A 25,168-nucleotide genomic window follows, 5' to 3' on the forward strand; every position below is an offset into this window, starting at 1 on the left:
CTTGCTTTAGATAGTAGAACTTTTAATAGATAAGACCAATTTAAAGAATAACTGATATTAAACAGATTCAACAAAAAAAAACAGAGTACAATACTCCTTTAAAATTTAAGCATAATAGAAGTTTTCGAGTAATATTGAAGTTTAATGTGTGAATTGTCTGATCGATACTCATTTCAAAAACATTGAACACGAAAATTTTAAACTAGTCACAAGCAAAATTGAGATCACTAATTGGAATACGAACCATCTTCATAAACCGGTGGCAGCAACCTAGCGAACGTGGTCAAACTCTTTCCCAAGTTCGGGTTCCTAAGGTTATTGCAGTATCCCGTGTAAGTCCTGAAGGGGTTATCAGGATCGCAGGACCCATTATCGTCGCATTGGGGTTCGATGCTCGGCCCAAGGTCCTGTCCGATGAAGCTGCTCACATCAACGTTCTGGAGGGAATCTACAAATTCGTTGGACGTACTAAAGCCGAGACTGTCATCGAATATTTGGCGTTTACGGCGGTTTCTGAAAACGATAATAAAATGCAACTGTTCATGTTATCAACGTTACTGAAAGTATTTTGAAGCCTTCATTTGGAAATCTTCGAACTTAAATGATCTTATAAACATGGCCTTGCAGAACCTTCGATCATCATGCAAAAATGGGAGTCTCGATTAGTCTATAAGATAATTGACAAGTGATTTACGAGATGTATCTATTAAAGAAGTAAGTATCGAAATTCGAAACATTATTTTACCCGCCGTGGATGTTGTTAAGCAGTTCATTCGTTGCGAATTCGAGGAACAACGAGGTGTTGGCCAGTTTTAGCGCGTACTTGTTGGCCTTAGAGAAGGAAGCTGCTGTTCCTACTGGCGATTTTGGATCAGCTCCACCACCTTCAACAATGGAAGAGAAACAATTTGATTTATCTAGAATTTGCCAAGTAAAGAAGTTTTCAAAGTTCAACGACAACTAATAAATCCTTTAAAATCTTGATAAATTAAAACATATTGTTTTAGATAAGCCATCTGGATGTTCGCAATCCAACAATAATTTTGTCACTTTTAAACTTACGTGACTCCCACAGCATGTACTCCAATCGTTTCCTCTCAGCCATCTCCTGCTTGGCTTTCTCCAGAGCTGTGGAGAGCATGTCTTGTGATAGCCTTTCAGCCGCTTTGGCACCGCTCTCATCTCTCCATGCGTTTAGTTCCAGGCGGCTATGCTGAGAACAATGTTGAGCTGCGTTCCTGTAATAAAAGTTCATGGGTTTTAGTAAACTTACATATCCAAAGTTAGGAAATTTATAAAATGTAATATGACAATTCGTCATAATCCCGGCTTTATGACTATGATTTTAGTGACGAAAAGTCAGATCAGATCGAACTTAATGTTATTCACTTACAAGTAAGGATCCTCTTTGACGAACACTTTGGGCTGGATATTCTGCAAAGAGTCATCTGCAGCGCACAAAAGGCCTGAAAGTGTAACTTTTCTGATAGCTCCGAGTTGTTCCGGCACAAACGATGATGGTGGGATGTCGTTTTCATACCAGAATCTGCACATAGAAAAAGCGTAACTGAAATTTACTAATACCAACTTTTTAAGACTTACAAAAATAAATAAAAAGAACTAAGAAGCTTGAATACTTTTTAAAGACACTTATTCATTATTTGTGTACACAGGATGATCATTTTCTCCATGTAAGCTCTATCGCGACCGATAGTTTAGGTAACTGTTAATATAAAGAACAATGAGTATTTTTCACATTCTTTATTACTCAATGAAAAGCTTAAACTTACCTGTCGCTTTTTTTAAGATTAGCGAATTGCATCGCAAGAACGCATGCGATGGTAGACCCGACCACCGCGCCGTTGGCTGCCTTCTCTAAAGCTCCAGCAATCATTAGCTCTACATCTTCTGCATTCCTGAAAACAATAAAAATTGTATTACCTTTTTAATTCCAGTAGTTTCCTCTACAGGTCTTAATTTAAAGATCTTTCAGTAATCTGGAGAGATTACCTGACTACAAGAAGATACCGAAACTTTGGAACCTCGCAGTTCTCAACTTAATAGTTTTGAATAATAAGATCAATCGAAATACTTAGCTGACTTAATCTCTACTTATAGCTCATCAACTAAAGTCTCCAAAGATTTTGATTGTAATGGTTGGTTTATACATTCCCAATTCTCTCAAGTACAGTGCTACTCCGTGGTACTGGAGTGGTTAATCGCGGGAAAATAAAATTCACTTACTTATACATATCAGCCAGCATTTCGACTTGAGACCTCTCGAAGCCCATCTTCTCAAAGTCTCTGAAGGTTTTGATGGGGGTGGTTGGTTCGCACATACGCAATGCTCTTAAGTACGACGCTACTCCGTGGTCTCTGGCGCGGTTGAGATCGAACTGGGCAGAGGCTGGAAAGTTGGACACTTTGTGGGCTACAGTGCGAACTAGGTGTTCCAGGGTAACTGTCGTGTTGATCTGAAATGGTAAGTTATTAAAGCTATAATTCAGATAACCAATTGTTTCAATAAGTTTGGCAGAGAAAAAGATATGTGTATTAGTTGCCGCTGTTGCTAAGTTAATGAAGGGACAGGCTTAAGGCGATGCGATACCATCCAGTCACTATCTCTGTATCTCAATTTTTATCATTAAGCCATCCAGTTAATCGTGGTTGAAGGTCAATTCGTACGAACTTGTCCCTATGGATCTGGTCTACCCCGCAAGAAATGAAATCATAATAAGATTGTATTTTTTATGTCAGTTAAGAAATGAAATGACCGAGTTCATTAAAAATTAGAAAATGATTATGTTCTTACCAGTTTTTCATTGATCATGGCCTTGAAGATTGGGGCCACAGCCACCAACTCGCTGTAGGCACCGGCACGGTTTGCGCTGGAATAACCTCTCCAGAAACCAAGGGATTGCAATTTCAATTCTGCTTTTGCCATGCCGACCTGATAAAAAAATTGAAAATAATCAATATTTTTATTTGACGAAAACAGTACCTTCATAGGTTGATCATGATAGGATAGATAGAATAACAAGGAATACTAAATTATTTTGACATTTATGTAAAGTGTACAAGAAACAGATTCAGCATCAAGTTACATAGATGATCTTTAGATTTATGTTCCCTTACCTCTCCCAAAAGCACAGGTAAGAACTCATTGTAGGTGATGTGCTGAATAATGGCTGCCATAGCCCTCCTTGTTTCCAGGAAGAGAGTGACGTCATCCCAGAACGGATTAAGAGCGTAGAGCTCGCCGGCGATGCGGTTGTGTTCGGAGACTAGCGCCTTGTAGAGAGGCGCTGTGGGTTTGTTGTCATGGCACCTGGAAATTATACGAATTATTATCAGAGATCAAGCAATTTGTTGGTGTAAAACTTTTGCGTTGTTGTGGCTGACTGGAAAACAAAATCTATCCTGGTGTCTTAGGTTCCGGTTCTGTCTTACTTTTCTTTTTTTTTTTCTTTAGAGTATTTTCCCTAACAGCATCATATATAACAGCCTAAACTATTAGCTGTATTAAGCTGAAATTTGGCTTTTAGTACTTTTAGAGCTAAATCAAGATATTTATAAATACACTCTCTCCCCGTTACTTTTGCGTGTTTCCAGTTGCATCCAAAGCGTTTTTGCTTCAGGCCTGGGGTTTACATTTCTGACGTTTCTCTCATTTATAATAATGACATTGAATCTACCTAGGTCAATATCACAGTAAGTTACTTATTGCAAACCAGACAGCGTAAATGTGAGCTCATAAACGCTCCTTGGATGTGCAATGTGCATATAAACAATGCATAAATTCTCATCAAGTCGATAATATCTATCCAATCTATGCGAATTTATCACTTGTAAACAGATGTTACGATTGAAATCACATGATACATGTCAAGGATGGACGGCGGATGTATTTGCATACAATCCATTTCTGTGACGACATTAGGAATTCCATCTTCTATCATCATTAGTTACGAGTTGATAAGAGGATATAGGAAAATGTTCCTAATTAATCTTGTCTCGTCTTGAGCTCATTTAAATATATCTATAGTTATGATATAATCATACATCCTCTTAATGATAAGGTAGGTACGTACCTACTTAAGCCTGTCATTATAATTCCGAGGTATGAAATTTTTCATTAATATAGAAATTTTCATAGGTATTTCCTTCTTATTGAGATATATAGGTACTTGTTGAGTGTACATTCTAAAATTTGATAACGGTTTACTCTAGGCAAATATTGGCCTTCTTTCAGTTGAAAAGTAATGACGATTTACTCATATTTCAAGGAATCTTTCGGGCTATAATATAACTTGCATTATTGCACTAAGTCAATAGTGCAGACTCAAGTTGACCTATAAACGAAACATGTTTCAGTTAAGGCGGAGCTGTTTTACATGTCTTTTCAATGAAGTTACTCTATAATGCCTTGATAATATTATCAAAGTCCGCATTTTTCGGATAATATGACTAAGGTTACGTAGACGACTTTATGGACGGTTGCGACCTCCTGGGCATCCGGAACCGAGCTCCTAAGAATGTCTGTACTCACTTGTGACAAGATGTAACGTCAAGTTTGCCGGCGTCGTAAAGTCGAAGAGACCGAAGCTCTTTCTCTGAGCTTCCGTACAGGGCAGAGCCGTCGAGGAACGCAGTCGCCAAGTTCAGTTGCTCACGATGCTCTGAAAAAGAAGTGAGCTACAAAATCAAGACGTAGGTAGTTATTGGTAAATAAGCATAATAGTAGCAGTTACCTACAGAAAACGTAATTGAATGAAATCAACATACCTATGAACCTAAATCATTAAATGACTTATCAGTTAGTATGTATTAACCTTCAATATCGTATGCTTTTGACTTCATCAAACTGATTTATAAAACAATAAGTGCACCCACTGTCTTAAAGTATAAAAAAGAAATAATATTCATTAAAATTATATAAATTAACGATCATTTTAAAACCAGTCGCAATCGGCGCACGCCAGCATTTCCTGGCAGCTACATTTCAAACTACTTTGCATTCAATTTGCGTGAAATTCTTGTTAAAATGTACTTTATTTTATCAATTTAGGTCACAATTAGATAAGAGTAGACTTATAAATAAACTTTACTGGAAACTTAGAGGCCTATAAACACTAACAAATAAAAGACTTTTGGAACTTTTCTAATTGAACCTTTGAATCGAAGCCAGATCTTAGATTTGCATGCTGCAAAAGCTTGATGATAAAACTTGTTCCCACTTACCAAAACCACACGAATCAATATTTCTGGCTGGCGCAGACCGAACGTACTCGCAGTGGGCTTCTTGGCAATCCTGTAAAATTAAACTCTTTATGATTCATTCCTTTCAAGAATTTTATCAAAATATTTTTTACAAAAGTTACAGTGACTTGTAGTCACTACCTAAGTATATAATTATTTTTCATATAATGTATATCAATAGAAGTACCCACAGCATTTTGATTGATACTAATTGGCCTATGAGAAAAGGTTAATAAAATACAGGTTTGATTTAGAATAACAAGTAGATCCTTGTAGGTCACTCACCAATTAGAAGTTATAAATTTTAAATGATTGCATGCATATGTAATTGGTCTAGTTAAAGGGATTCATGAGATTAGGATTCAAAAGTTATATTTTATGTAAAATACATAAAGATAATTGCAAAATCTAAACGGTCACATAGAGCAATCTACATAGCTGCTTAACTAGATGAATAATAAGTTATATTCGTACTAATATTTGGAGTACATTAATACCTACCTTGAATTGAACTGTAAGTCCTGTTAACACAGGAAAGGAAAGATGAAGAAATTCAAGAAAAACTTTCGTGAACGTGACGCATGTTAAAAATATTTACATGTATGGTGAACGTAGAATTAGAATTAAGAGGGAGTGGTCTTTAAGGTATTTAAATTGTTGCATTAGATTTTTTTATAGTACCTAGGATAATAAGATAATATTTATAATTTACTCTTTGGCCACGACAAAAAAACATCGATGATTATGAGATTAGCTGATCTCTATTGCCGTCACCCACTAACCACTTCAGAAAAAATTGCAAGTAGAGCATTGCATGCTTTCTGTATGCTAAACTGGATTACACAACACAGTAGCCTAATTGAATGGATTATCTTTATTAGTTTAGCATGAACAATAGCTAAAAATACCAATTAACTTTCACCTTACGCACAGAATACGTAATCCATATGACCGTATTCCAAAATCAACATTGTGTAATATTCATTAGTTTGGCTCTGTCAACAGAGTTGAATGGTTGAGACAAGTTTGTTTATGTAGTACACTGGGAAAGCATTTGTTATAATTTTTCATGTCACGGTTTCACCTGCCTACTTAGTGCATTGTTTTGATGCGTTTCCGAAACAATAGGTCGTTTTGGCAGGAACGTTATATTTTGAGAAATGTGAATATTTCGGTGGAGTCATAATCATAACGTTATCGACCATCCAGGCCCATCTAGGCAGGTTTTAGTGAAACCAAGAAGGTATAATAAGATGACTATGTTTTGGTTATTGTTTTGTCATCAAAATCAAGTGATGTAGATAAGGAAAACAGTGTATTATTAAGAATTTATAATGACTTCTTCTATCATGTAAGCGTGTTATACTTACCTCTATGATTTGCTTAGAAAGATGCAACACCGAGTCAGTCGTAAATAAACATGTGAATAACGATTATTATCGAGAAAGAATTAAGCTTACATACATTAATTAACATTCTATTTATTTAAATGAATCAATCATTTGCCAGGCCAAGTGTAAGCGGAATTCCGCATACAGGTTAACTTCCTAGAAAATGGAGCACGAGCAATGTATAATAACATACTGAAATGTTGCTCTATTGATAGCACAAACATTTTTACTAAATATAGGTTAGGTCCCAATTTCAATAGGTATTTGCATTTTTAATTACTTTAAGAACATTTTTTTGCAACACTTCTCTGGCGTGGAAGCAATTAAGATAAATATTATAATCTGGGTGGATAAAATGTAATCTCAGGAAAATTAAAATTGCAGGATTTTTTGGAAATTTTCTTAACTTTCTGTGGAGATAGTCATCCACTCTTCACAGTAACGAAACATTTTAGAATTTTATATTCACTGATCATAATTCCGCCCTGAATTTTTAGTAAAAAAACTAGTAGGTATATAATACTTATAGTAAATGCTCAATTACTCTGATGATATTATAACATCTACCTAATAAGGTCCTTACCTTTCAAGAGTCCTATAATGATAATGATAACATCATCGACGAAGATACCACCACAAATAAAGTGAGACGATCCTATAAATAATGTTCGATCTACAATCTTCCAGTTACCTCACTTTCACTGTGTACGTAACCTTTCTTCTTACGACCTAGCGCACTATCACGACACAGTCATTATGCAATTCGCATTCGATTCATAAGGTTCCGATTTAAGCATTACGTGTGCTATTACTTAAGCCTACTTACACTTGCAAAGGTAAACATGACCGCGATATGTCTGCGTATGATTCAAGGAATGTTTTGACAGGTTTTTGATTAAGCTTTTGTTAAATCTAAAACCTTTTAATGTAAATAATATTTACTGAAAATATTACCCAAAGGTAAAAATCTTTTTCTCATTTTTCTCATCTTTGAGTGCCCGGTTGCACCCTACGCAGCAATGCTTCGGGCCCGTGGTACCACTTTTCTCTCTCTAACTTGTAAGGCTTTCAGCGTCCTCAACGTTCTTCCAGCCAGTTAAATTTTTGCCAAAACAAATCTTCAGTTATCAAAACCCTGTTGATAACTGACGCAATAAGTTACTATAAAACACCTTATTAAAAATATAAATTTTATTGGTGTTACAACGGTGGTGATGTTGTACCAAATAGGTACTTTGATTTTCCTAAACTGCCTCTAGTTTGTAGGCCTAAATTATTTATCGGTCTCATCAAAGCTACCAAATTGAGATGGCTAATTTATCTCAAGGCGTATCTCACCTTGATATTCAAATCAAATTGCGATAAGTAGATACGTACCAAATACGTCATTAGGTTATTAACAATCTCGAGTCTCGGCCAAGTTCAAGTTGGACTTGAAAAAATAATTGAGCTTGCATGAATGTATTGCAACATTCAAAAGTTGTAATAAGAAGACCTTCAATGTGGTCGTGTCGTGCATCATGCATATCAGAGACACGTAAAATTTATATAAATTTATTTTTATTGGTTATTTTAGTATTTTATTTTAGGTTAGACGTGTAATGACCCATATTATAAACAGTCTGGATCGTTGACTAGTCGTGGTCTGCCGGCTGTGTCATCTGTGAGGCGGCGGCGATCGTCAACGCTGGCTGGGTTACACCTAGTGCAAATAATTATATAAAATTGCCTTGTTCATATTAGCAGTGGCGGTGAGGTCGTCAATAAGCAGCTGCCCCTAGGCTTTCAACAAGTTCGTGGCCTGTCGGCTACGTCAGCTGCGGCTCGGCGGCGATGTCCAACGCTGGCTGGTGCAAGACTCATCTACTGCTTTGTATAGCCGTTGCAACTAATTGTATCAAATAACCTTATTCATATTGGCAGTGGCGGTGAGGTCGTCAACGAGAAGCTGCCCCCAGGTCGCCAGCATGCTGGTGACGTAGTCGTGGTCTGCCGGCTGCGTCAGCTGCGAAGCTGCGGTGATCGCCAACGCTGGTTCTGGCACCCGCGGAGGACCCATCGGCTGCGTTATACCTATTGCAAATAATTGTATTAATAGAAAATGCTGTTATTGCAAATTAGGGGGTAGGGAACAAAAGGTTTATTTGTCTATAGCGTGAATAAGCTGAGTACAAACGGCCCAAGAGATAGCTGAGATACCTACCGAACACTATTCAAGGCGAGGAGGCACAGGTATATCCTGGGCCCAACGTATATTATTTTCCATTATATGAACTTTAAATGGAACCAAATTATAAAAACGGTGTTAGTAGCTATTTATATTTTGAAGTGATTGTACGAGAATTCAGAAAATATTGACTGTTCGCGTAGGATTTTCTTGTAGCATATTTTTGTATTAGGTACTTGATATTGCTTTAAGTTAAAATATGATTAATATGCTTCAATCCAAACTAGAAACCACACATGTTAATATGATCCATATTTATTTATTGATGTTGATTTCAGCTTCCGCAAATTCAAATACCAGACTACCCACATTGAAACACATACGCTTGAGTTATCTGTGACATTTTCATATTATGTCAAAAGCATGATTTAATGAATAGATAACTTATAAGAGTACGTCTGTATCTTTAGTTTAAATTGTCAAGTTCACACGATTACCAATTCTGATTAGGTTTTCTGAGAATTCGTGACCGACTGTGATGTTTGACAGTTCCATTGGTTACACACTATCGAGACAATCAACATATTTTTTTTGGTTAAAGTCGTGCCTGATCTGTTATTGTTAGCACATTCATGATTCTATTATTGTGAATCAGTTTATTTTTGACTTGTGCGAGGTTACTTCCATAGTACCGTATTCTCATCACCATGGTATGGAATAATAACAATAGGTACCATCGAACAGGATATGGATCCTATACACCAAAGTGCAAAACTTAGCTCCACTATCCTTACTGATAGTTTGAGTGGTGATGCAATACTAATTCTAAGCATCAGTTAAACGAATGTTTGCTAAGAAATATTTTCAAAAACATAACTAAATAAGTGCTAAGGGATTTAGATTGATAATATTTCTAATGGACAATTCCTTCATATTTTAGAGACCTTCAGTGGTGGGGTACGCTAACCTCTCAACTAGGATGTCATTTTACCATTTGATTGACTATAATTGCATAATAAAGATGAAGACACGATTTGTAAACTGTCTGTGATGATTATAGCGTTTAAGTCCATTATAAACATAAAAACCGTGATTGTGTGTGTCTATTTGATTTTTTGTGTTGTTTAAGGCCCCTTTACAGCCGTTCGGCTGCCAGTAGGTACGTGTAAATATTCCTTACTCATTAGAAAATCTAATTGGTTTTTAAATTTCTCACTTTCTATTAGGCGATAGATAGTGTACCTACTATACCTAATAATTTAGTTGTTATCTCAGTCTCTTGTTATTTTCGCGCTATGCCCGAAAGATGCTAAAGTGTATCCAATTTATGATGTATTTAGTATAAAGGTACTCTTTAGGTGCCCCAAACCCTAGCAATAAACATTAGGCTATTACTCTCCTGCCGAAACTTCCTGTGAAACCTGTTAAGAAAATGACGATGTTCAATCTTTTCCAAGGCCAGAATTTCACATTGCCGGATCCCATCTGGTATTTCTTACGGAGAATGGAGTCTACCAGATGGCAAACGGGACCAACGGCTCAGTGCCTTATCGATATCGATCAACGCACAGAGGACTGCGATTTGGCATGTAAGTAGGTTTCTTAACCAGAAAACGTTCTGGAGAGCACTAAGAGAGGATTTTTCGAAAGCTTAAGATAATATAAGTATACCTTTAATCATCATGTGACATATACTTCCCATCAGCACATGGAATAGGCAGCACAATAAAAAAAAATTCTCTTCGTTTTCCTCAGAGCTGTTTTTCATGTTGTTACATTCTCAACAGAAAGCCCTACATGATAACTGGAATCAATAGCACTATATCCGTTACTATACTACTAACACCAGTTTAAAGCACAGCCGAAACTTTTGGCTGTAAGAAGCTAAAATTGGTAAATTGGTAGTACTTTAGAGGATTACCAAAAATACTTACGTGAAGGAAAAAAAAACGGATATTTGTTATATATTAATGATAAATTAGTTACATAAACTTACCATCAGCATAATTGACAGGCATCATCCTCAGGAAGACATCTCCCCGCCTTCCCCAGGGCCTGTGCCTCACGTTGTTGCATTCCCCACTGGCGCTCCGGTACTTGCTTGGCGGGCAAGGCGTTGTGCTAGCTTCATCCAGCTCCGCTGTACAGTTTTGTCTAAAACAATGAAAAAATGTTTGAGACTTGCGAATAGGTACTTACATTTGATATAAAAACAATGATCCAAGCACGAGCAAATAAGCAAGGAAAGTATAGGAACGTTGGAAGGGAACGGCCATGACGAACATACCTGGATTAAATCTATGACATCTTGGCGAAACGTCAGGTCAAGAGAACCCTTGAGTGAATGTGGATGAAGCAAAGGAGGTATGCAGGGATCGTGGCAGGTGAAAAGATGTAGTCACTGCTTACCACACCGAGAAAGTAGCATGGTTTTGTGTATGTGTCCAATCAAGATTTTATTTCCCTCTAAATAGGACCGTTAAGATTAGACGTTTTGTGTGATTAACTGAATAGTGATCTAAATAAAAAAATAAAACAAATGAAAAAGGAAGATTACTTACATATCCCGCGCGCCCTGGAGATATCTTCTTTCTAATGCTAATGCCTCGCTGACGACTCTTCTAAGGTCGCTCGGGACTGCTTGTGTGCTTTCTTCTGTTTTGCTTTTCTGTGCGTATGTCTGCATTGCTAACACGGCCATTACGAGCAGAAATCTCCGCCATAACCTGAAACAATAAAAAATAACTTTGATAAGTATTTTAAATGAAACAGGAATTGTTTGAAGATACTTAATATATATATTATTTACATCTACACTATTGTTAATATTCACTAATAGAATTCTGACTAAGTCATCGAATCAATTTTGGCATCGCCGCATACTCACATTGTAATCTTTCTACACTTAATACACTATATGTGTTTCATATCCTTTTTCATAACTATTAGTGTAAACAACGGTGAAGTGAAGAAAAAAAGGGTATTTTTACGGGTGTAACCGCGGGCGAAAGCTAGTTAAATATACCTAAATATTTTACACCAATTACAAAGAGAATGATGTTTCCCTTCATGTTTCCCGCCAAAAAGTCTTTTGAAAACATTTTTCAGATTCCGATCATCTATTTTCATATGAAGTGGCCAGTATTTTTAATGTAAATATTTTCATGAAGGTCTTTACTGTTAATTCTATATAATTTATACATAATATTTTTTTTATCAGTAGGTTTAGTTTGTAATCATTAAATTTAAACTGACTTTAATATATACATAATGGATGATATTTTTTTCTCTTTATTAGTATGTACATTACATATTCTACAGATTGTATCGATGTTATGCTTATGTGCGGGTTAAACATTGCATTGAACTGATGCCAAATTTAATAATGTCAATGAATTTATATAATGTATCTACTATCTGCCGTCTTTCAAAAGGTAAAATTATAAATAAAAATAAAAAATAAATCAACGTACATTTAATTTAACGGTAGGTACATTTTAAGAATAAATTTTACCTTTGCCACCATGCAATATTAAAAACAAGTAAAAACGATGAAATTGCTTACAAACTACTTTGAGTAACATGTTAAAAGTAAAAGGTATATATACACTATAAGAAAAAAAGGAACTGGGCATAAGACAAAAATCTATATAGGTAATCTATGCCGTCTATATCGTACATTAAAAATACATACCTATTATTGTGATCAATCAAAGTTTTAATAGGACAGGACAGGAACTGTCCATGCAATAAGTATTTATTATTGAATCATTCAGGTTTTGCCAATCACTTGCCTTTAAAAAAAGCTTTTTAAAGAACTAATTAATCTTCCCAACTCTTGATTGAGTCAAACTAAACTACAGCCGTGCGAAATACGGCACGAACTTCGCCAAATTATTTCAAAGTATAAAAATAACTATATTAAGTAGAAATTGTCGTGCTGTCGTGTTGCAACAACAGCTGAGAATGCAACGAGAATTGCTTCCAATGATACTTTATTTATTATGTATAATGTATTACGAGTACGTTAGAAAGATACATGTTTATAATTTTAATTTTATCAAACGTTTAGCAACGTTTTTCGTCTTCGCTCATCACCTAACCGCGCAATTACATATTTGTGATCTGAACCACAAGCTCACCACATGCATTGCTTTCATTTTTATCGGATCTCTTATGACACTACTGGAAATGACGGAATACTTTCTCGGCTCATGTCATTGACATTGTACAAAAAAGTTGATCAAGTTGATAAATAGTTAACTATTATAACCAACCCGTTGCTCGCGTTTAGAACAATCTTTGACCTTTGAAGTTTTAATTAATTGTGCTATGCTCCAAAACAAATTATTTTGTCATTCCCGTTATTTAAAATGAGAACAATAAGTAGGAAGTAAGGGTCTCTTAATTAATTTTACATACCTGATTAAAGTTGTACACCGAAACGTGTTTAACTAGTTTCATTATTTCTAATTGGACAAAATTCTGAGTTTCAATAATAGGTCAGAAATTTTTGAGAGAATTTGTAATAAAAAGTCATTTGTTCTATCCAGTAATAAATATACTACTATTGCAATCGTTTATTAATCATATCACGATAGTATTGTATAGGAAAATTACATGAGATATCGAAGGCGTTTTCTAACTTAAATTAAAAGTAATTTAACTTGAGTTTAAACCGGTAGGCTTAGCAGCTGCTACATGCGCAGTAGTACATATCTACGTTGGTAGGCTATTTCGTTTAAACTGAAATGTCAAAATAGCTTTCACCATACAATAGATATTAACTATCTTAATGTCCTTTTAAAGTACATAGGAGCACTAAGTATTGCTAGCGGCTTCACCGATTGAAGTATTATCTGGCTGTAGGAAATTTGTATGACCTATGCCTCTTACAAATGCTTTACGAGTAGCCCACATAGTTAGAATGAATGATTTTATATATACTACCTATCCATTTTCTTTTTCAAAATCAGATTTACTGATTGTCCTATGGCTAAGCTGTCCTATGGCCAATAAGTTGATTAATGATGTTGAAATCATTCTACAAAAACTTGTGATTGCAAGATAAGTTTATTAATTGTCCCCCGCGTTATTCAAAGAAATATACTATAAATGAAAAAGCTATTATTCCAAAATAACAATTTTATTTCTAGACTGCATCATGGCCTTCGTCAGGAAGGCGAAGGTCGCGTATGTAACGTCTATGGACGTCCTCAACAGGTGTCGAGGACGTGCATAGACGTCCTTAGTCGTGTCCTTAGACTGTGTGGTGTGCGTCATGGTTCTGTTTTTATGATTAAAACCTAGTTTTAAGAAAAAATAAGTATCAATAATTTCAGGAGGAAGGATCGCGATGAATAGATATATTTTAAGCCTTTTCTATAGGGATGTCCTTCGATTAGTTTAATTTTTTTATTTCATTTAGTTGAACTTTTTTAAAATAATATTTAGCATTTTATCTTAAGGTTTGTGGCTCGAGTTTTCCATATCCTTATGAATGTTGTATACTTCGCAAGTTTATGGTGGGGTTTAAGTAGCAACGTAAATGTTGTTGCAATGTCAATCGAAAAACGGGCGTCAATCGACATTAGTAAAGCGAAAGTGCGTCGGACGCCGAATAATTCGCCAAGAGTACGTGACCACAGGTCTGAATGGTTAAATGGATACCGTAGTATGTTGGACAAGGTCATATGGCGAAATTACAGCTGTAATAGCCGCTGGATGGGGCACGTGAGTCGTGACACAAGACATTGTTTTCTTACGGACCTGAGACAATGCGTTTGCGCAGTTTTCGAATTTGGTGGTAATGTGGGTGAGGTATTTAACAAGGAATAAAATTATAACACGTGCACGGTTACAGAGTCAGACGTTTTGTAATTGTAAAGGCCCTCCTCAATAACATAGCGGTTAATAGGAATCAGAATAATATTAGTATATTCCTATTTCTATGATAGCCAACCAACCAACCTTTTGTCAAACACATCACACCTGCGGCCTTTTTATCTGCACCTTAAGAGTGCTTACTTGTGAACAGTGGTTCAACCCCAATGTTGAAATATTATTTATACAAAATCTTATTTTATCTTTCATATCTCTATGCTTTGCTCCGTGCTCCTAGTTACACCTTCGGCTAAACATTGGAGCGTGGGTCAGAAATAGAAATATTTTTAATTATGCAAGCATTCGAATCAGACCTAGTCATAAGTATCTAGACAAAAAGCGATAAAAACAGTAAATCGGAACAAGGAGCTGATTGGAACGCGATGACCTCACGAGGCGGACACCGGTCGACCTTTGCCGAACCGAACACATCCTGCTCGTCTCCATGTGATATACATTATATGTTATGTTATGTAGAGGTATAATTAATATGTGCGATGATTCGCGACGGAGGAAATATTTTCGTGACAAAAATTAACATATTTTATCGATAAATGTTGGCAACTATTACATAATTGTTTCGTTTTGTGAATTGTTTTGCATTCATTCTTTTTGACACCTGTTCTTATCTGTTGTGTTGAGAAGTATGAGTGCATAGTGTGAATAGGAACGGTGGAAGGGGAATGCCAAGGCGAATGTACCTACCTTGATCAAATCGGGGACGTCCTGGCGAATAAATCGTCGAGATTGAATGAATGAAACAAAATGAAACAAAAGAAGTAGGCATGTGTGCAGGAATTGTGGCAAGTAGAAAGATATCGTCACTGCTTACCTCTCCTATTTCAATTCTTCATTTCGCTATCCATTTATTATTTCAAATACAGGAAAGACAATATGATATAATGTTCTACGGGCTTATTCACAATATCCAGACATATGTTTTATCTTCCCTCTCTCACTTATTCTGACATGCATTAAAACTTCAGAAAGAGAGAAAAGACATGCCTTATATCAACATTCGTAAATAGACTTGAAATCACATGTTGGTTTGGCAACCTATGGGGGCTTCTACTACAATGTTTTTCATCTAAGAAAAATAAGAACACTTTTTCATTAAACAACGATACCTTTTTTTTGTAGATGTAACTATGTGTTAAGTTGGATATTAACACCAAGGAAATAAGAAAATCTGCTTTTTGATTTTATCACGAAAGTAAAAATGTTCAATACAAAAACTTTACAAAGAAATTTTCCAACAGTTTTTGTCTATCTATAAAGACATTCAATGTGAACAAAAAAGCATAGACAAAGGTTTAGAATTAGGAAATTAAGGGATTCTGAAATACCTAGATAGTATAAAAACTTGAATAAATGATAAATGATTTTAGGTTTGCTAAATTATCTTTGATCTAAGTTTGTAAACAATGATGAATAGTAAAATAGAAACTATATATAAGGCAATGAATTTTAAACTCCAAACAATCTTTTTATATATTTTGGATTCCTCAGATATATACGTACTTACAGAAAAATCACTTAAAGCTTAAGTACGAGAACATAATATATAAAATGATGTTCAGTTTCTGACCCTGATCTGAGCATTGATAAAAACTAGAAGAAATAAAGTTGTTCATACTATTCCTTTGATTACTTCTCATAAGGAACATGTTAGGTACCTTCTTATAATAAATAAAATAAAGATATCATGGCGTTTCCATTTAAGTTAATTAACTAATTGAAGATAGTGTGTTTTAATATTTATTGATCAGGTTTCGTATCCGTTTAGTGTTATTTTTGTCTCCGTGCCGGCCTGGTAGCGAAGATAAAAACATAGTATGTGCCACCTGCTTCACATATTTGTAGAATTTAAATGTCTACGGATAGGTCAAACGATCTTAAAAGTCTGATAATCGTGGCGATATTCATTTGATTGTTTACCATAAAATATCTTCTTTCTCCTGGAGTTAGTCTCGGTAACTCTTCACCTTTCTGAAGAGTGGCCCGGGGTGCGCCATTACGACCATGATCCTGAATTCGGTGAGACGCAGTCTTGGTCCTAACTCATTTTTTTATGGTTAAATTTAGTTGCAGTGAATGAATGTGCAGTATTCCCGATGATAATTTTCCTGTAAGAGCTTTGGTCAGCAGTCAAACTAATGTAAATAACTCAGAAAAGAGTCATTGGCGTACATGGCCAAGGTAAGATTTGAACCTGTGGCCCCACTCGTTCAAATCTTACCGTGGACCACCGACGCTCCACTGTTTACTCATAATAATATCAACCCAAAATAAAGTTAATTAACAAATGGGCCGACATAAAATAAGTTTTCGCACGCGAATATTTCCGCATGCGTCTGCGTCGGTGACGTAACTATCATGTTTACGTTCGTATGCGGGTCTTGGGCAACCGAGCCGCCATCACGTGAGTCCCAATAGTTGTAGTTAGGGTTGTCACGCGTCTGGATTAAGCTAGGCTTAGGTTATTTGGTTGCCTGTGCGGCAATTTACATAAAAGAGCAAGTGGACATAGTCGCAACTGGACAAAATCTCAGGTAGATGGATTAGCATCTGGACAGGACATATACAGTTCAAATCATAACTATAACCATTTGTACTAACCCAAACCACTCAGTGTACACATTACAAATTTGGCATGTAGGTTTTTTATAAGGTTGCACTAAGAGAGAGTTTCCCGAATTTCATGGAAATGCAAATAAGCGGAATTTTACGATAACGCTGATGCTAGTTCGCCCCGGCATAAAGAATGATTTTTTTATAGTACTAAGATGTAAAATTCTCAACAATGAAGGTTGTTCGGTCTTTTTACGCATATATAACTTGACAACCCTTGTTGCTGTAAGATATGCAATATGTATGGAGATGTATGTAAATGCTGCATTGGCCGCAAAGACGTGGGAAGATGTATGTGACATGGCAATTATCCTAAAAGATGAAGCAATTGTTATTATATTCTTTAATGATAATGGTACCTACAATTTGAAGTTTAATCTTGAGAAGGGTTAAATTCGACTATCTGATAATTTTTTTAGTGTGAATTGCACCATAGTCTTGGTAATAAATAACCTCTTTATCCGTAACAATAACCCAAAAAATTGACAGCGTTTTATAAAGATAATAAAATGAATGATTGCATTTCATGCAGATGAGAATTGAATTCAAGAATTACATTATATACGAGTAGTTAGTTATCCAACAAAAAACATGTTTCGATGTAAGAAATATACATGTAGGTACGTAATTTTAGCCGTAAATTTTTAAGAACAAATAAGTATCATGTACCAGAGCTGTTCGTGTATATTCGTAGTTTATAGATAAACACCGATAGTCCAAATTGCGGAAACCCAAGACAATCATCGATCGGTCACGGCCGATCACCACCCAGCTACGAGCAACCGAACTTATCACGTGATAGTTCAACATAACCCTGCCGAATTGCATTGGATACCGAACGAACAGCGTGAATATTGGATAAAAGTCCTCCGGCTCACGGCAATTAGCCTGACTTCTTGGTGTGGCAACGACTCTTGCGAAAATTTACCGAGGGGAAACACGGTTACTTAATCGTTTACAATGCTGTAGCTCATTTTAATGTGTGATACGACAAGAGGCTGTCATCTTAGGGCTTAAAATATGTACGGGACAAATTAAAATTACTTAACGGGACAATTTTGAGCCCAAACAAGGTCCAGACTTGTGTTATTAGATAGGTAATAACTCAACAATACTTAAAAATCCATCTGTATACTCAACTATATAAAAGAGGACACTAACTTATTGACTTACTACTGAATGCACAAGCCAAAAAGTAGAGTTTCAAAAGAGATTTTAATTTTGGCATAAAGGTTGGAGTATGTGGTTTAAGGGTGGAATAGCGGAAAACAATTATGTAGGTCGCTGGATTTTTGGTAAAGAGAATATTGTGAAAGGAAGAAGCGGGAAGCGGGAGTGCACAACACGTACCTTAATTTCTCGTATATTGGCTTCTTGGGCCCTGGCCAGGGTTCTTCTTGTTTCAAAGATGCGCACTTTTTCTATTTTTATTATATGAGCGGAGCGGTCAATTTGCGGCCATATTTTTTCTTCAATCACTAGTTTTCAAATTTGAATTGAAATGTTCTATGGCTCCATTCGTAAGCCGTCGAGTGTTGTCGAGCTCCGAAGAAACCACATATGTTGTCACTGTCGTATTGTGCGGAATGAAAAGGGATAGGAACAGTAAAATAAAGCGGCGCGTTCATCCTCCGGCGCCTTGAGAAACATCGCTTTCTCAAAAGAAAAATAAAAGGAAATCACTCATAGAGTAGCGTAAATAGTAGTGGATTTTAATATTAACTAAAGCGGAAAAAATAATATAATAACATTCATAAAATAAGAAATTATTAAGAAAATGCGGTATTGTTATTGCGACGGCAATGGACTTAATTTAACGATTGGTCTTTTAAGAACACCATTTTGAGTTTTAACTAAAGCTACTCTCACAGTACCGTCTGCACCTGGATAAGTTTTATCAATGATTCCCATTGGCCATCGTAATGGGGGAACATTATCTTCATGTATCAACACTACAGTACCAATTTTGACGTTCGTTACATCTTTCAACCATTTCTGACGAACCTGTAAATTATTCAAGTACTCTAAATGCCATCTTTTCCAATATGAGCGAATCATTTGATCGAGTAGCGATTTACGTGTAACTAGCGGCGTAGAAGATACAGGTGCGAGTGGCAAGTACTGTAGTGGAGAAGCCATAATAAAGTGCGCGGGAGTTAAAGGCTCAAGATGCGGTTCTTCCTGTAGTACGCAGAGTGGTCGTGAATTCATTATTGCTTCAATCTGTGTTAATACTGTTAAAAGCTCTTCATATGTAAGTAGTTGATTGCCAATAATGCGGTACAAATGAGTCTTCAAACTTTTTATATTTGACTCCCAAATTCCTCCAAAATGCGGAGCGCGAGGAGGAGACATATGCCATTCTATGCGGCGATTTACAAGCTCGCTTGAGAGTAAATCATTATAATCTGAAGAAAGTAAAAAATTATAAAGCTCATTCAAATGAGACTTAGCGCCAACGAAATTAGTTCCATTATCGGAATATAGATGAGAAACTGGACCCCTACGGGATATAAATCTCTTAAACGCAGAAAGAAATGTAATAGAAGATAAATCCGAGGCAAGTTCAATATGAACGGCTTTCGTCACTAAACAAATAAATAGGCAAATATATGCCTTTTGACTTCGCTGACCACGACGTCGACAAATAGTAATGTTAATAGGCCCAGCGTAATCCACGCCAGTATGAACGAAAGCTTTTGTCTCTTGAACACGAAATGCGGGTAAATTCGCCATTTTAGGAGTTGGATGCGAAGGAGAATTTTTAAAACAAAAATTACAATTATGTACTCGTTGCCGTATAACAGATCGAGATGATACTATCCAATATTTTTGGCGAATCAAAGAGCTAAGAAGAGCGGCACCAGTATGACAATGTACGCGGTGAAAATAGTCTATAATCAAGTAAGTAACATTATCATGTTTAGGAAGTAAAATAGGATGTTTCGCTTCGAATGGTAAGTTTGAATTAGTTAATCGACCTCCTATTCTGATTAATTTATCTTCCGATATAAATAAGTCTAATTTATTAAGCGGGGCAGAAGGTATATTACCCTTTTTCAGATCATTTATGACATGTGTAAAATGAGCGATTTGAACTGATCGAAGCAAATAGTTTTCAGCGGTAATTATATGAGAGGTCTCTAACCTTTTAGAGCGGGGCAATAATCTTACAAAGCGTAAAATATATACAATTATTCTTAACAGTTTATTCCATGAAGAAACTTTGCACGATAGAGAACAAAGAGGAGACAATTCTACACCATGAGAAGCGGTTGCGACAAGCGTTTTACTATTAAATTCTGGCAAGTCTTCACATTTTTCAGGCTGAAAAGATTCTATCGGCCACTGTGGCACAGGCGTAATTAACCATTCAGGACCGTTCCACCATAATTTGTGCGTGAGTAATTGTTCAGGTAATAAACCTCTCGACAGACAGTCTGCGGGATTCTGAACTCCGGCGACGTGGAAGAAGTTTTTAGGCTCTAGATTCTCGTGACATTTGGCAACACGATTGCTGACAAAAATATTCCACCGATGTGGAGATGAATGAATCCACGAAAGAGCTATTTTTGAGTCTGAAAAAGCATAAACATTATCTATAGGCGTGCGCGCTGAATAAGTATAGTAGACTAATTTAGTTAGCTTAGACATTATGACGGCAGCACAGAGCTCCAAGCGGGCAAGTGAAACTACTTTGACTGGCGCAACCTTTGACTTTGCACAAACCAAGCGGACACATATGTTACCAGTAAGATCGGTAACATGTAAGAAAACAACACAGCCATACGCTTTCATACTAGCGTCAGCGAAAGCAACTATATTAACCTTAGAACCCTGAGCTACAGCCAGATGGCGCGGAATTTTTAAATTAGCAAGAAGTGGCAATTGTTCTCTAAATTTAATAAACATAGCGGATATATTTGTCGGAGGTGCTTCATCCCATCCAACCTTCTGAAGCCAAAGTTCTTTAATTAGAAGTTTAGCATAAACAATTACAGGCGCGGCAAAACCTAACACGTCCCATAAGCGGGCGATTGAAGAAAGTATAGAACGTTTGGTACAAGAGCGATTATCGTTATTTATTTTAAAAACAAATGTGTCACTCTCCGGCTGCCATTCCAGCCCTAATATTTTAAGAGAAGCGGATTTATCAAATTCTACTTGTTGTGAAAGTCTTAGCGGTAGCGGAATATTATCAAGTACCATTTTAGAGTTACTCGACCATTTAACTAAATCAAAACCACCTGATTTAAACATTTTAATCAACTGTGTGGAAGCATCGACAGCATCTGATTCATTTAAAATTGAACTAGCTAAATCATCCATATAGAGCTCCTTTTCAGCTATAGCTGCTGCAACAGGAAAATTAGAACGTTCATCATTACAAAGTTGACGAACTGTGCGCATTGCAACAAATGGGCTCGACCTAAGTCCAAACATCACTCTGTTGAACTTGAACATACGAATCGGTTCAGAAGGGTCAAATCGAAAGAGTATTTTTTGATATTTTTGATGTTCCTCAGTTACAAGTATCTGAAGATACATCTGCCTTATATCTGCAGTTAAAGCTACTGGAAATAAACGAAAATTAAGTAATAATAAAAATAAATCAGCTTGAAGATTGGGTCCAGTGTGTAAAATATCATTGAGAGATACACCATTATGACATTGAGCACTTGCGTCCAAAACAACCCTGACTTTAGTAGTCTGTTTGTCCAATCTGACAACTGGGTGGTGAGGAATTATATAACCTCCATCAGACTCGTCCGATGGTAACACTGGATCTAAGTATTTGTTATTTATGTAATCCATGATAGCGGCGTTATAGCTCACACGTAAATCTGTGTCGCTAAGTCTGCGTTCCAGTGCCAATAAACGGCGATGAGCAACAGTGTACGAGTTCCCTAAGCTACTGGGATCCTTAGCAAATGGTAACACGGTGCAATAGCGACCAGATGAGTCGCGAGAGACAGTAGAAGCGTAAATTTGTTCACATTCTTCATCAGTACGACTAAGAAATTTATTCACAGGAACTTCCTCTAATTCCCAGAATTTAGAAAGAGAGGCATCTATACCTTTTTCAAAACAAGTAAGAAATGAAGCGGAAGATGAAGACTGAATTGCGGTTATATCGCCAATGACTGACGAAGCGGTATTAGCAGCGGCGTCACCCATGAAAACAAATCCGAAAACAGTTTCAATAGCGGGCGGAGCTGGCGGTGCAATGACTTTTCCACTAAGAAGTAAGAATGGGAATAACTTTGCTCCTAGGACAATTTCGATTTCACCAGGAATATGCCAGAATGGATCTGCAAGCGGTATGTTTACCAGATGCCTAACAATAGATGTGTCAATATAATCTATAGGAAGACGATCGGTAATACAATCTATGACTAATGCGGTTAAGTTAAAAGTTTGTTTATTATTTTTTGCAGAAATAGTAAAATTAGCATACCCTATAACAGGCCGGGAAGTCAAACCAACACCCTTTAAAGTCGAATTTGACAGCGGAATAATTTTCAAATTAAGTTTTTTGCAACAGTTTAAAGTAATTAAATTGTTCTGTGAAGCATTATCAATAAGACATCGAACAGTTTCTTTTATATTCTTATCATTATTATACGCGTAAATACTGGCGGTAGAAAGAAGCACTTCAGTACGGTTATGACAAGTTAACGTGGTACAGGGAAGAACATTCGTTAGGTCAGGTGAGCGAGCGCAAAGCGATACGTGCTCGCGATCTTTGCTAATAACGGGCATCGATGCCGCGGAGGTGGAGGCGCAATTCTCTGTACCAGTTTCAGCCGAAGCAGCGCTGTCTTGTATGGTTGTCCTAGTGAACGAATCTCGAAATAACGCAGAAGGTGAGTTTTTATTTGAGGATGAATCTAAATGCAACAAAGAATGATGACTTTTTCCACATTGTCTACATTTATACTTCGAATTACATTTTGACACGGAATGTGTCAAGCTAAGGCAGTTTACACACCCTACTTTCGATTTAATAAATTCAAGGCGATTTTTCGGTGACAAAGATTTAAATGCGGGGCAAGTATAAAGCTGAAAGTGTTCAGACGTATTACACATCGAACATACAGAGCGGTTGTCGATATTATTATTATTGCGGGTTACGAACGAATGGACTGTATGGCGGGAGCGGTTTGAATTATTAATAGTAGCATTGTTATTTTGATTAATGCGGTTGAATGAATTATTATTATTAGTAGTGCGATCTAATATTTTTACTTGACTTTTAATGAATTCAACTAAATCTGAATAACTCGGAATTATTTTATCTCTAGCAGTCATTTCAAACGCCTGAGCGGTACTTGAATCTAATTTGCGGAATGCTAAATTAAATAAAATGAAATCAAAAGTATCTTCTATTTTTAATTGATTTAGTGCAGCGGCGGCAGCGTCAAATGTATCTATGAAATTATTTAATGCGACCTAGTTATTTGAAGCGGCTTTAATATTAAGCAACGTGGAAACATAGTACGAACCTAGGGCTCTCTTATCCTGATATTTCTTTGTTAAACTGTCCCAAATGGACTTATAGTTTTCGCCAGAAGGAATCACGCCTGCTATAATTTTTAATGCATTTCCGGTGAGCCTTCCAACTAAATATTGAATTCTATGAGAATCTGTTAAATCTGGATTACAATGTATATTAGCTTTAAAAGATTCATAGAAAACGGGCCAATTTTCAATTTTTCCGTCAAAGCTAGGAATATTAAGCGGAGCTAGTTTGAAGGGAGCCTTATTCGTTGTTTGCGGAACTGCACTCGAAGAAACGGATTTACCTTTTAGATTTACACGGAACCTTACAACACGAGCATAAATATCTTCAAATGATGAAAGTGACTTATAATTTGGTTGGAATTTGGGATCTAATTCCATGTGTAATAGGTTAATTTCATCCAAAGTTTGCATGAAATCATTACGCAATATGTCTACAGTTTGACTATCGGACATAAAAGTCTCAATCGAGCGCAATTCGGTAGTAGATGGCGACAAATTTTTGCCTACCTCGTATAATTTAGAAAGACGTTCAAAGCGAACCTTATTTTTCTCTTGTAACAACTTGAGTTTAGATTCCATGGTAAAAGATGGCGGATAGAGGTATTTTACGAAATAAAACACTTAATACCAAAATCTTATTCAAAATAAGCGGTGAGCGGTGTGAGAGTACTGTGAGCGGACGTTTTTATTTAATTGTGTAGGTAGATTCTACACAGAAGCCGGCCGAATGTCGGCGCAATGCGGTTATGATTACTTACAGAAAATCGCGGTTTTATACAAATCTCGTCAATAACAATACGCATGAAGCGGGTTTGAAGCGGGTTTTATGCGGCTCGTAATGGACCACAAAATGGAATAGCGGAAAACAATTATGTAGGTCGCTGGATTTTTGGTAAAGAGAATATTGTGAAAGGAAGAAGCGGGAAGCGGGAGTGCACAACACGTACCTTAATTTCTCGTATATTGGCTTCTTGGGCCCTGGCCAGGGTTCTTCTTGTTTCAAAGATGCGCACTTTTTCTATTTTTATTATATGAGCGGAGCGGTCAATTTGCGGCCATATTTTTTCTTCAATCACTAGTTTTCAAATTTGAATTGAAATGTTCTATGGCTCCATTCGTAAGCCGTCGAGTGTTGTCGAGCTCCGAAGAAACCACATATGTTGTCACTGTCGTATTGTGCGGAATGAAAAGGGATAGGAACAGTAAAATAAAGCGGCGCGTTCAAAGGGTGTATACTAAAAGTTCGAGAGCGCACTCTAGCACATTAAATAAATAAACATCGAAATCCCAGGCACATCACAAAAAGATTTAT

At 36.4% G+C, this 25,168-nt stretch overlaps 1 protein-coding gene across 1 annotated transcript in view; it reads right to left on the bottom strand.

The window, feature by feature from the left end:
- The window catches only part of LOC106141564 (heme peroxidase 2), a 41,824-nt gene that overhangs the window by 6,381 nt on the left and 10,275 nt on the right, over positions 1-25,168 (bottom strand). The window contains exons 2-14 of the mRNA XM_060946970.1: positions 11,379-11,543; positions 10,814-10,971; positions 8,557-8,723; positions 5,242-5,311; positions 4,550-4,679; positions 3,136-3,328; positions 2,813-2,950; positions 2,245-2,474; positions 1,791-1,916; positions 1,394-1,546; positions 1,063-1,238; positions 746-884; positions 245-513 (exon numbers count right to left, since the gene is read on the bottom strand). Of these exons, the coding sequence (XP_060802953.1) occupies positions 245-513; positions 746-884; positions 1,063-1,238; positions 1,394-1,546; positions 1,791-1,916; positions 2,245-2,474; positions 2,813-2,950; positions 3,136-3,328; positions 4,550-4,679; positions 5,242-5,311; positions 8,557-8,723; positions 10,814-10,971; positions 11,379-11,543 (2,114 nt within the window). The remainder of the gene's footprint in view (positions 1-244; positions 514-745; positions 885-1,062; positions 1,239-1,393; positions 1,547-1,790; positions 1,917-2,244; positions 2,475-2,812; positions 2,951-3,135; positions 3,329-4,549; positions 4,680-5,241; positions 5,312-8,556; positions 8,724-10,813; positions 10,972-11,378; positions 11,544-25,168) is intronic.

Source organism: Amyelois transitella, chromosome 12 (assembly GCF_032362555.1).
Source record: "Amyelois transitella isolate CPQ chromosome 12, ilAmyTran1.1, whole genome shotgun sequence".
NCBI classification, from domain to species: domain Eukaryota; kingdom Metazoa; phylum Arthropoda; class Insecta; order Lepidoptera; family Pyralidae; genus Amyelois; species Amyelois transitella.